The sequence below is a fragment of the Polypterus senegalus genome, chromosome 4 (genome assembly GCF_016835505.1).
Source record: "Polypterus senegalus isolate Bchr_013 chromosome 4, ASM1683550v1, whole genome shotgun sequence".
Taxonomy (NCBI): Eukaryota; Metazoa; Chordata; class Cladistia; order Polypteriformes; family Polypteridae; genus Polypterus; species Polypterus senegalus.
Genome location: NC_053157.1, coordinates 161,855,759 through 161,868,653, shown reverse-complemented (window position 1 = coordinate 161,868,653; position 12,895 = coordinate 161,855,759). Strand labels below are relative to the sequence as shown.

General features: G+C 38.1%; 1 protein-coding gene across 5 annotated transcripts in view; it reads left to right on the top strand.

Moving 5' to 3' along the window:
- ppargc1a (peroxisome proliferator-activated receptor gamma, coactivator 1 alpha) overlaps window positions 1-12,895 on the top strand; it is a 1,188,791-nt gene that overhangs the window by 1,121,947 nt on the left and 53,949 nt on the right. For 2 of the 5 annotated variants that reach the window (XM_039751582.1, XM_039751585.1), the window contains exon 2: window positions 6,710-6,889. In XM_039751582.1, the coding sequence (XP_039607516.1) occupies window positions 6,710-6,889 (180 nt within the window). Of the gene's footprint in view, window positions 1-1,268; window positions 1,599-6,709; window positions 6,890-12,895 lie in introns of those variants that run through there. The other 3 variants (XM_039751583.1, XM_039751584.1, XM_039751586.1) reach the window with 3 other exon arrangements.

Genomic DNA, 12,895 nt, shown 5'->3' with positions numbered 1-12,895 from the left:
GGTGTACTGTTTAACCGAGTAGCTTAATTTCAAATCATTTTCCCTGTGCGCTTTCAGCACGCACTATTCCAAAGGATCATGTTTAAAACTCGCGAATGTGCCATTTTCGTGAGCACTACATGGTGCAGTGATGCAATCAGGAACAGATTTTCCAACAGACAGCACGGGACACATACCATAAATATCTAAAGTTGGCTGCACAACGTAGTGCACATCATACTGGTCTGGATTTATCTAGTGCTCTCCGATGTCACATGCTTCTGACTGTACTGTACTTCTGTTCTTGCAGCAGACAAAAAAAAGTTGTTTTAAGTACTTCGCAAAATATTAAGTGAACCCGTAGAATGTGCTCTTACATTCAAATGACGAGAACCTCGACCGACCAGTTCCGTACGGAATTCCCACGCGAGCTTCACTTTGGAGTAGTGAGTGCGCGGGCTCAGTCGGCGCTTGCCTACGGGCAAGTTTTCCTAACTTGAATTTTATGTTGGAGATGAATGTGACCTCTCAACCTTCTTTTAACGACAAGAAATTACAAATATGTGTAAAATGATATCCTCTTAAGAATAAAACTATGAAAGTAATGAAGACGTAACGTACAGCGCTGAATGAGCGCTGGACACTGGCAAGTAAACCGGCAAAAGGAATAAATTACCAACACAGCGAACGACACCGTCAGAAAAAAATGTTTTATCAGTATTTACGGGTGCTAAGAATCAGTGCAATTTCTATGCAGTACTAAATAAGTAAGCGTAAAGACGCTCGCCGGGAATCATGCACCTTTTTCAGTTTTTAATCATAGCACATAAAGCCTTTTTTTCTAGCATTATCTGCGTACGTAAACAGTAGCAGCACGCTTCAAAGTATTCCGTTTTCATTTGGAAAACAGTACGATGAAGGCATCACTAGCGTTTATTAATACGGATAAAGGTCTCCGCTCGTAGTCCAAACTACGTGCGCATCGACGTCGATTTTTTTTTTATTGATTTATTTTTTGCTTCATGTGCTGTGATTCTCTTTCCTACTAGAGTTGAGAGCGTGGCGCTGACAAGGCAGTATGACGTCTCACCTTGTAGGCTAGCCGCTTAACGATTCAAAGGTTCCGCACTTGCCAGGACTTTAGAGCAAAGCCGTCACCGCCACGCCTCTGTTATGGCGTCATTAGCCCTATAACAGAAGGGGGCGGGGCCGTGGGAGGGAGCTGGGGACAGTGGAGCTGTTCCCCAGCCTACTTTTAATAGCTTTGTCATGTGATGGCAAGCAGTTGTAAGACAGGTGCCTTCAGTTCATTCTCACTAAGGGGGCAGTTCCCTGAGTGAGAGCTTCCAGTGAAAGAGAGGGGGAGAGAGAGTGTGTGTGTGTATGTATGTATGTGTGTGAGTGAGTGAGAGAGAGAGAGAGAGTGTGGGGGGATTTTTTTTTCTTTTTTTCGTGCGCCGTCATTCACTGGCTGGATGGCGTGGGACAGGTGCTGCAACCAGGAGTCTTCGTGGAGTGACATAGAGGTGAGCTGCTGTAAAAAAACGAGTGCTCTGTGAACTGCTGTAGGGGTCGGAACGTTTTCAGGAAGATGGACCATGGAGATCCTCACAGACTGGGTACAGAATACATTTTTGTTTATTTTCTGCCTTCTCAAGAGGGAACTAAGAACATAAAAAATGGAATAACAATCATAAGTACAATAATGAATGAGTGAACACTTTTTTTGGTTTGGTTCTTAAGATGAGTTAAGGAGATCCCTGGTGCCGGCAAGCTATATACCGGTCTGCAGCATTGCATGCGCCGCTTCTATTTTACTACTGCTTGCGCTAACTCTTGTAACCCGAGCCTGAGAGACGGAGCTCCAGTCCCGTATCATGCACTTGGAAAATATGTTCACACGCCTTTGATGATCTTTCCGCTGAGACGTGATGTGCGCACCCGAGGACTGTGCGACGGCCCTGGATGACAAGTCTTTGCCAGTGAAGTCCTGGCATTGTGCCAGTTTTATATGAAGCTATGGAACTTTCGTCTTAAGTGTAGCTACACTTTGACTTACAGAATAAGCACAAAAAGGCATATCTGACGCGTGTATCCTGAAGCTACTAAATCTTGTGCGATCGCGACTGTGTCACCCAGAGGTGCATCACCGGCACCCCGGAGAACTCGCTAGCGGGGAGAAGCCGGTGTGTCTGTAAGGGGGACCGGCAGCTAAGAGCCTCCAGTCCGTGCATGCTGAAGCTGTGCCGCGCCTGCTTCAGCCGTGCCCCTCGCGGGAGCTGGCTGCTTAATTTCTAATCCCGAGACTTTGAGCGATGCATCAGCCGTGTTTGCCCGCTGTAACAGTAAAGGGATGAACAAATGCATCGCGTTCTGCGTGCTTAATGCGGGAGTACCATGAGTATGTAAAGCAAGGGGCAGTTTAAAAATAGATTGCCATACATCATTTCCACAGCTTTTGCCTGGGACATTGCATTCAGGAAAGCGTGTAGATGCCTTAATGGTTGGGAGTCTGTAATCATGGACTCTTGTAACCATTGGATCAGCGGTTAATACATAAATGAAATGAATGACGCTTGTGCACATTTTATATGTACGTGCATGTTACTTACACAAAATGTAAACTGTAAGTGTACCCGTATCCATTTATATGTAGTATAGGGCTTTATCTATTAGTAACAAATTGTCATATATTTACTATAAATATGCATATTTACATACATATATTACACAGTATATATTTATGGTAAATATAATGTACATTTGTGATAATATACTATACTTGTATATTTGCTATTTCTAATTGATAAAAAAACACTGAAACCGAATTGTGTATCAGTTGTAAATGATGGAACATCCCTCTCATTTTACTGTTTGATATATATTATATAGATGAATGGTTCCACACATAGGCTAGATGGACTGGTGATGCTGATTATCTCACTGTCACGCAGAGTGAGGTTTATTGTAGCTGCTCCTGGACAAGCAATACCTTCTACATTTTCAGGGCATTTACATTCCATTTTATCAGCCATTCTTTGACCCTTGGACCCTCGCCTATCCACTGCGTGGTAATGAGATTTATGTGCCTTTATATGGAGAAATCATATTGCCTAACAATTTTTTGTAGTAGTACCAGGATATTTTCACTCTGCCAGTCTTGAGTGGTTTTCTGAAGCAAAGATTTTTACGACTGGTTGCCTAATCACAACCTGTAGGTCCTTAAGTGTTTGCCTTATGCATCAAAAGGATTATTTCTTTTATTTTTACTGCCTATTACATATTGTGCTGTTTTTATTGTTTGCACCACTTATTTTGTGGCTTTTACATTGTCTTTGTTTTTTAATCATTTCTTTGGTGTTTAATGCAACTTAGGTGAACATCTTAATGATTATTTGCAATCTTCTAGGTATCTGGTTTAATGTTTATTGCTTACTTAAGGTGCACAGTCAGTTCATAAATCACAGTTTAAGTGGGGGGGTGGGGGTGGTTAGCTGTGAAGCTTCTGTAAAGTGCTTACAGTACCTTTTAAAATTACACTTATTCTGCATGCCCTTTGTATTTCTGTCTTCCAGTGTTGCTGCTCAACTTTGTTCTCCCTTAAAATATTTTCTTGTTGTCTGTGTTTTAAAGAGTAAGTGCTTTATTACGAAGACTGTAACCCAATCATAGTGATGTGATACCTCATTTCCTCTTGGCAAGTTGTGTGCCATGCTGTGAAACTTAATTTCCTATTCCACGTGTCATCATTGTTTTTGACTTCTTTTCCCTTTGGATGGCTAGTGGAAGATATAGCCAGCAAGAGTTACTCATTCCTGAAATGTAATGGCACACAGTTGCAAACAGAACAGGTCTGGCAGAAAGATTGTGAAGTGTTCTAGACAAATAGCACATTAGTAACATCAACCTGGTTTAGTTCTTTCACCCTGATGGGCAAAATATTTATAAGTTGTCACACTAGTATCCTTAACATCTTTTAAATTGTGGAACTGATATCTAATTAATTTCATATGCATCATTATTGCTGTGTTGTTTTTTTCTTTATTCAGATCAGCAGTGCAGCATTTTCTTCAAAAGTCAGGTTTTATATATCACTCTTTGCAAGTGCATCCTTTAATAAACTTTTTATTAATCAGTTTGCTGGTAGTGCCATTGTCAGAGCAAAGATAAACACCTACTTATTGTTACAATGGCAGTCTCAAGGGAAGCAGTGACCCAGCGTAGAAAAATATCTTTTCTTTCTGCGTGACAAACATTCTTTATGGGAAAAAAAGAAAGAAAATGAGCTTGTGCCAGTCTTCAGTGATAGCATGAGAATAGTAACTCCACTGGCAGTATAGAAAATCCTGCTGATTTGATATAAGGCCACCACAGAGAAACTCCCTGTGCCAGCATGTAAAGAATGATCAGATAGAGGAATAGTAGGTTATTAGCATTTAAAGAGAACAATCACTTTTAATAGAAAGTTCACATGAAAACAGGTGAGCAGTTAGTTGGGCCTTCGTCTGCCATCAGCTTTTTGTTTTATTATCAAACTTAATGTGGAGATAGATGTCTTTAACTGGGTTAAGTGATGTTTGACATAACATCAGCACACTTTCCTAATCCCGTTCAGGGTCTTGGAGGCCAGAACCTATTCAGGCAGCATCAGGTGCAAGGCAGGAACTGACCCTAGACTCATAGACACGGCCACACACACTCACTCTTGGCCAGTTTAGAGTCACCAGTTAAACTTTTCCTGTTTTTATTTTGCCTCTTGGAGAAATAATTAGAGACTTGGGCACCTACCCTTACTACCCTTAAGGAATTTACATTATCCTCATTAAGGAGGGAGATTAGTCTTTAGTGTTGAGATGAGTGTTCAGTATTGTCAGTTACGTGATGTAGGATTCGGTTTTCTCTGGTTTTAAACTGTCAAAGTTGCTTTCATTTATATTTTGTCCTGATCACTTTTTGTCTTCAAATATCAACTTTTAAAACTAAGTTATGGAAGATTTCTGTAATGGAATCCTAATGAGGATTTACATCATTGGTTTGTCTGGAGATAGTTACACAATGCTGTAACTGGGTGGCTAGGGCCCATAATAGATCTAGTTTGATCATTCTAGGATAGGAGGCATGACGTTTATCAAATATGTATGTATTTTTTTCACCTTTTGGGGGGAGTAATGCCCATCTTCTGGTCGTTCTTTCATTTGGTCAGTATACATATTTGGGTTGTTTTGGATAATGTTATATGTATTCTGTCATGAAAAAAATGTTTTGGGTACAGGAGTAGGTGGATTGTCCAGCTGGGGGTGGTATGACATTAGGTTAACATAAAAAAAAGGCTCTTTGAGTTTTTCAACATGCTCTTTCTCTAGGTGAACTGGAGTTACCTACAATATTAAGATCTTAGTAATAGTGTTCTTCTACAGTTTATCTTAAAGTATGCATTCAGATTTTTTTACTGTTCATTTTGATTGATTTATTTAGGAGAAGACACATTTCCTTCTTAAAGTTATATATTTGTGACATGCAAATTGTTTAGGATACATGCAGGTTCATTTCTGTTAGTCATACTTGTTTATCCATTTTCAGAACCCATGTAGTCTATTCTAATACAGGCTTGTATGCCTAAACTAGCCACAAATGGAATGCCAATCCATTACTCTGCAAGCTCTCTCTCTCATAGGCCAGTTTAAATTAAGTTGTCATCCTTATCAGCAAGTCTCTGACAGGGAACTGGAGTGTCCAGATAAAAACTGACATGGACATAGGAAAACGGCAAAAAAAAAATTCTTCACAGGAAGGGTTAACACCCAGTTCCATGAACCTGTGAGAGATGGGTGCTAATGTCTATGCTACTATGCTGTTTATTAAAAAATGCCCACATGCTCATAATAGGCCTCATGTTAGGTTTTACAATTACAGGTTAAAAGTTTAACAGTTAGGGCCAGTTTGAACAATGCAGCTTCACAGCAACGCTTTGGTTTTCTCATTGGAGATAGCAAGCTAATTACAGTTTACTGTAATCCAGTTCAATGGAATACCTTTTAACTAAATGCAGTACTCGCAGGACCTGTCAGTGCTGAATGGACTCCTACTTTGTACTGTAAACTTTAATACTTGTGCAAGTTGACACTTGTAGAATTTGTAAATTTCAGATACGCACTTGGATGGGGCCACGAGATTGTATTGTGAGTTTAGCTGAACAGCTGTTAGATGGTCTTCCTTGAATTCAAGCGATGGAAACTGAAATGTCAGAGCACATAGTTTAATAGTTATAAATCTGACATTAAATGAAAGGCTAACTATGAATTGAATACCAAGACTCTGTGCATCTGAAAGTATTCTAAAGGTAGCATCAGTTTTGTGGAAAAGCTTATGGAAAACAGAGTCCCATCTGGATAGTTTGATCCATATTAGAAAGAAATTAGCATTGCCTGCGTGCAGAGCATTATTCAGATTGTTTGGAAGCAGATGAGACAATGAAGGACACTAATTTGGTAACCAGTGGTTTTAGAGGGAAATTGTCATGCTGTTGAAGATTATGGCAATAGTTCAACTTTAATGGAGGCACGTTTATTTAGTTTGTGTTTATATTATCATGTAGATTTAACCCAAATCCTCCAAGTTCTATGAAATATAAATATCAGTCTTTATTCACTACCTATTTATGCTGTAACTCAAATTTTAATCTTCATGTGTCTAATGGAGTGTGTTTTTCTGTGGATTTCTTCTACTTTAGTGTGCTGCTCTGGTTGGTGAAGACCAGCCACTTTGCTCCGATCTCCCCGAGCTCGACCTCTCTGAACTGGATGTCAGTGACCTGGATGCAGACAGCTTCCTGAGTGGACTCAAATGGTACAGTGACCAATCAGAAATCATTTCCAGTCAGTATGGCAATGAATCTTCAAATTTGTTTGAGGTAAGTGTGCCATTTCTTGAAAGAGAAAGCTAAATAGCACAGGCAAGTTATTATATGCCTTATCTATAGACTGAAGTCTTTGTTATTCAAGTCCCTGGAGAGAGTGTGTCTATGAGGGAGATAATGTGAAGATAAAACAAACCTTTAACCCTTCCAGTTACTACATCTCCAATGGCTCATATAATTACGAGTAATTGAATAGCATAAAGGAGATTTCTTAGAACAGCAGTGGCTCAAGTATCAGATTAAGCAAACTCCTTCCCAGTGATGTTGTGAAATACTGTCCAAATGCCTGAGTAAAACTTTAAACCTTTTTTACACTGCATTGCACATTTTGGAAACAAAGTCCAGACAGAGAGGCAATCACCAGATGGGTCATCCAGTCTGTATAAAAAAGGATACACAGAAATAGGGCACAGTTCAATAATCTAGCAAGCAGAGGCTGAGTTTTTTGATTGTCACTGAAACACAGATCATATAGTTTTAAAATAAATCTGTCTGGAAAGGGTGCATAAAAATACAAAACCTGCTGTTGATTTCAAATGTCTGGTTATTGTTTTTTTTTTTTTCACTGTGCTTTGAAATACAGTCAAACTGTGACACCAAGTAGCTAAATTAAGAAGGAAGCATTAGTCTGATCATGTAACTGAAAAGAAATTTTCTGTACAGTCTTACTTGAATTCCTGTTCAAGAGTGAGTTTCTTTTTTATTTTGTTTGTTCTTTTGTTTTCTTTCCTTTCATGTGAACAAATGGGAAACAATATTCCACACATATTACACACATTTCCACAACCCATGGCAGTATTTAGAAACTGTTTAAATTAATGCTGTCTCTTTCTGGAGAAGTTTGTGGCTCTTTTGAAGCTTGGTAAAAAATCCTGCCCATTACATGCAGTTAAAGTAGTATAACAGTTATGGTCAGACAATGTAAACTGTTGACACAAGTGCTTTACTGGCAGTATGAAGAAATATTCAATTTTATTTTTAATTAATATGGTACCTTTCATTTAGGACATCGCATCAAATCACCTGACAGTAGAATGGCTATAAAGATGCTCATTTTGACAAATATTTAGGGTCACATAATAAGAGAGTGGGTGGGGGGACTGAACCAGCAGCTTCATGAAATCTGTTTCCGCTAATTAAGAAAAGAAAGCCAACAGTATGTAAGTTGTTTTTAACTAAATGAAAACTAGTATTAACAAATGCAAAATCTTTCCTTACACATATATATTAAGCATCTTCTTGCTTACAGTAACTATAAAATTGTATTAGAATTGTAGTAAATAGATTAAGTATATTATTTTATCAAAACTGATATATCCTCACTAGTAATACCAGTATGCGTAAGTGCAAGTTTGGATGCAATATGGAGATGTTCCTAAAATCACCTTTTCTGGCTAGATGGGAGGAGGTTGGTGAGTTTCCAAGGTTAGCCAGATTTGGCCACTACAAATTATTCATTCAAAACATACACCCTGGCAGATTAATGAATTACTAGAGCTTGCGTAAAAATGATTTGGTTTGACTTTTCAACAGGCAGAAATGTTTTCTTAGCATTCCTCATGACTAATGTTAATGAGTTCCCAGGGAACCATTATTTCCATGGCGGACCTCCTCTATCCTTTAATTCTCAGTGCTTTTTTTCCCCTTAGAAAATGGTTCGATCAAACCTGTAGTAAGTTCTAGAAGATAGAATTGGGAAAAGGGGAAAAAATACAACAATGTTTTTTTGATGGCTTCATGTCTGATGCCCTTCCGAGCCACTTCAGCATGATTTATCACCCTGACCATTTCACTAAAATAGAATTTAGATGGTCTTACATGAAGTCAAATATTTTTTGTCCATGCTGAACTAAACTAAAAACTGAAGCTTCAGGGTTCTTATGCTATATCTGGGTATACTAAAAGATGATGTAGTATTAAAAAGGTTTTTTTTTTCTAATCTGAGTTGTCTGGCATTATTGATTTTAATATTCTAGTCATTAAAGGAATGGAAAAATTTTAAGGTTTGCCCCTTTGGAGCAGCAGTTGTCTTATTTTTAGTAAGGAGGCTGTTGCTATTTTGGTTCACATTCTGGGCACGAAGTGGTGATCAAGAGAGGTCTATTACTCATTATTTGGAGACTAATCTACCCTTTAATGAACATTCTTCATAAATTCCAAGCAAATAATGACATTGGTTCTGTTATCAAGTAATGTTTTATGGATTTTTTTTTCTCACTGCCTCATTTGTTCATTTCTAACTTCAAAATTGTATATAGCCCATATTGGGTCTTTGCCCATTGGAGGTTTCCTTTCTCCCTAACCCCCACACAATGGCTTTGTCTTCTGAATTCAATATGGCTCAGCCCATTCCGTGATGTATTCAGTTGTACCTCCTGTATATGTAGATGCTGGTTTTAAAAGAAAAAAGTTTTTTAATAAACATGTATAGGTGTTGCCCAGTGCTGCCTGGATAACTGCAGGTCCCATGAATCTGAAGTGGATTAAGCAGATTCATTACTGAATGGATAATTGGTTCAACAAACTGGTTAAGGCTTTGGTTGTCTTGTAGGAGGTGATCCATTAATTATGCACTCCTAAACATTATCTCTCAACTTTGTTTCGTGTGTTAATTATATTCCATTATCTTCTGTCTTGTGGTTAAAACTTCTTGGCCATGGGATATAGATACAAACTTTGACTTTCTTATAGATGTACTTGAAGCTTATCGCAAAATTTTAGTAAAAATACTAAAAACCATGCTATTTATTTTTTGGACAAAGCACAGCTGGATGGATGCCTCTACCTCCTTCCATTTTTTTTAGAGTTTATACTCTTTTTTTTTTAATATTTTGCACGATTCTTGAGTTTACTCTGTGGCCACCTCCTTTTCAGTTCAATTTACACCTAAATCTGAACCCAGTGCATTTCTGTTACACCAGCTTAAGCCAGTGCTCACCTATAAACTGGGGGAGCTGAGAGACCCAGAGGGCCTAATTAAACAGTGGCCCAACCTGTTTAAGTTACTATGCAGGTTTTCTCACTTAGTCCAGTTCATGTGATGCATATTAAGTGCGGCTACTAAACCAGTCCTGGCTGGAGCTGCTGCAGTCATCAGGCTGTCACCTGGTAGGGGTGCCCACATTCTTGCAGGGCTTAATTGCTTTTAATGAGTACAGAGAAGGTAGATATATTCATAGCCCAGCCATACAGGGTTCAACTGGTCTTGCATGCCTTGTACTTGTCCATCATTTCTCAGAGGTTCATAATAGACCTGTTCATTTGTGCTATAATCTTTACATTCACTTGCTGTCAGACTACATCTTAAATGTTTTACTCTAGCTGTTAAAAGAAAATGATTTTTTATGATGAGTTACTTATGCTAGTTTCTAGAAGCTTGCTTAACCACCCCTTTTTTATTCTATCTTTAAACAGTCACAAAAAAACATTTACATCTCATTAGCTACTGGTTTGTGGTATTCAATGTAGGCATATACACTATGTATGTGTAGGGGATTAAAAACAGAAAAAGAAATATCAAGAGCACACAATACCAGTTTACTAAAATTCCTGGTACAGCTGTGCGGGGATTTCCTTCTTGAATCTGAGTAAGCATTGAATTGAAGGTGTGCCTAATCTAATGAAGGCACAGTATATCCTAATGCCTGCTAAAAAACAGAGAGCTTGTTGATGGTCTAGCTAGTAATTTTTTTTTTTTGCTTTCACTTAAATATAACATACGCTTTACACATACACAAGGTAATATCAGCTGATGAGCCAATATTTAAAAGTCCACTTGGAAACTGAAGAAAAATTGAATGGGACTAGTTTTGCTACTGGATAATTATGGTAATTTTTTAAAATGGTGGTGGCAGTTAATGACTGGGCTGCAGCATTCACAGTACATAACCTTTTAAAGGCAGACAACTTAAGGGTAGAGGTCATGATGCTGTGTATTATTTGGGATGCATGTTTTGAAGCAGTTAGAAGAGTACAGCAGTGCGCACACATTTCTACTTACTGAATGTTGGCAGATGGTTTGCGTTTTTTTTTTCTCTCAAGTAACTGACATTCCCTTTGATAAAACTTTTAGAAAAAATGAGTAGATACAGCATGTGGCATGGAATAAGTTTGGCAGTAGTTTTTGATAATTCTCTAGTGCTGGTTATTTTTAGGTTATGGGTAATCTGTAGTAAGAGCCTTTCAGGGATGTGTCTCTTTAACCAGGCCTAAAATGTTAAGCCAATAAGCTGTCTGATCATTTCCTTCCTGTTGCCAGCCAAGCAGAGCACAATTTTGCTGTGTTATTTGTTGATCGCCTATGGATGCAATCATTCTGTGGGTGAGTCACAGATATACTCATTCCAAAATCCTAAACCTATTAATTGACTGAAATGAGCTGAAATGAAAGTAAACATCATATCCACCCATATTCTCAGAGGAATATATACATTTTGTACTTTTCCTTATGCAACACACTACTTATAATATGTACAGTATATGTAGGTCAGTTTTCATCAGAGCATGTACATTGTATTTTTCTATTATATATATTTTTGTTTCTCTCTCTTACAACTTTCCTATCTATATGGCACTTGCTTTAGAATTAATGGTATCTGCACAGTACAGTAGATTGTTTTGTCTCCTGGGCATGCTCAGGGAGAGGGATGCAGAGATTTTTTAGCAGGCAGGACACAGCAGCGCAAGGAGCATTTTAGAGAGGATTTGGCTGAGTTTGCATTGGTAGAACCCTGAAGGACATGTCTTGCATCACTGATGCTGTTTCTAGACCTGGTCATCAAGGGAATGCATGTTCAGCCCTTATTACTGAACAGTGTGAAATGAATGCCATTGTTTTAAATTTCACCGTGAAGGATGCCTCCCTCTTAGTTACTCAGACCTTTTGTCATTCTGAGTCCTCAGTGGCTATTTCTGTCTGTTATTCTTAACTTGGGTAAGACAGAGAAAAGAAATACTTGTATACCATCTTACAGCACTTGCGTATTATGTGTTCCCTTTCTGGAATTCAAACTTGTAATTTACTACCCTTTTCTTTTTGAAGTTTCATTTCCATATAGGTGTTCAATTTAGGTGTCACATACATACACATGCACACACGTTTTTATATTTAACTTAGCAGTGTAAAATGGGTGTCCCAGAGAACTAAGTTAGAAAGTGAATGAAAATATGCTGGTAATCCTTTTACAATGTCAAATCTCTGAGAAGTCTAACTATACAATTCAGAGCAAAAAAAAAAAGTCAAGGTAAGAGGTAATGCGTTTATTTAGTAATCAGCAAATAGCTTTTATGTAGTTGGTAAGTGCTGAGGATTGAACGCTGATAAGATCATTTGCTTTCAGGTGTTTTCTCCATATTGTGCTTGGCATTGAGTGTAAATTGAATAGAGTGACCTTTTGATACAGAATGAAATTGACTGCATTTCCAAAGATTCTGTGGTTTCAATTACCATAAATTTTTGATATTGGGTCTATAACCTGCACATTGGATTCTGCATAACAATATCTTATCATTTTGTTTCGGTTGGCATAGTTAGGATGGTGATATCTTGTTTTTGTTATGTTTACATGCATGTGTTATTTTAAATTTATTTTTGTATCTAGAATTATTATAATTGGCAGAAGGTAGTACGGTGACACAATGAGTAACAATGCTGCCTCAAAGGAACCAGTGTTTGAATCCTGAGCTGGTCACTGCTGGTGTGGAGTTTGCATATTCTTTCTGTGTTCTTGTGGGTTTTCTCCAGATGCTCAATTTTCATTCCCTGTTCGAGGATGACTGGTTTTTATCAGTTGGCCCAATATTAATTAGGGCTTATCTGTGCGCTGAGGTGTACTTGCGTCACATCCTGGATTTACTTCTTTTGGTCAGAAATAAGCAGATGGAGAAATCAACTTTTTGGGTCAAATCTTTTCTATTCTGTATATCTGTATAGATTTAAAGTAGTCATATCTGTCTAATTCTTTGCTTTTTAATATTTGTTACTAATTACAGTAGTCAGTG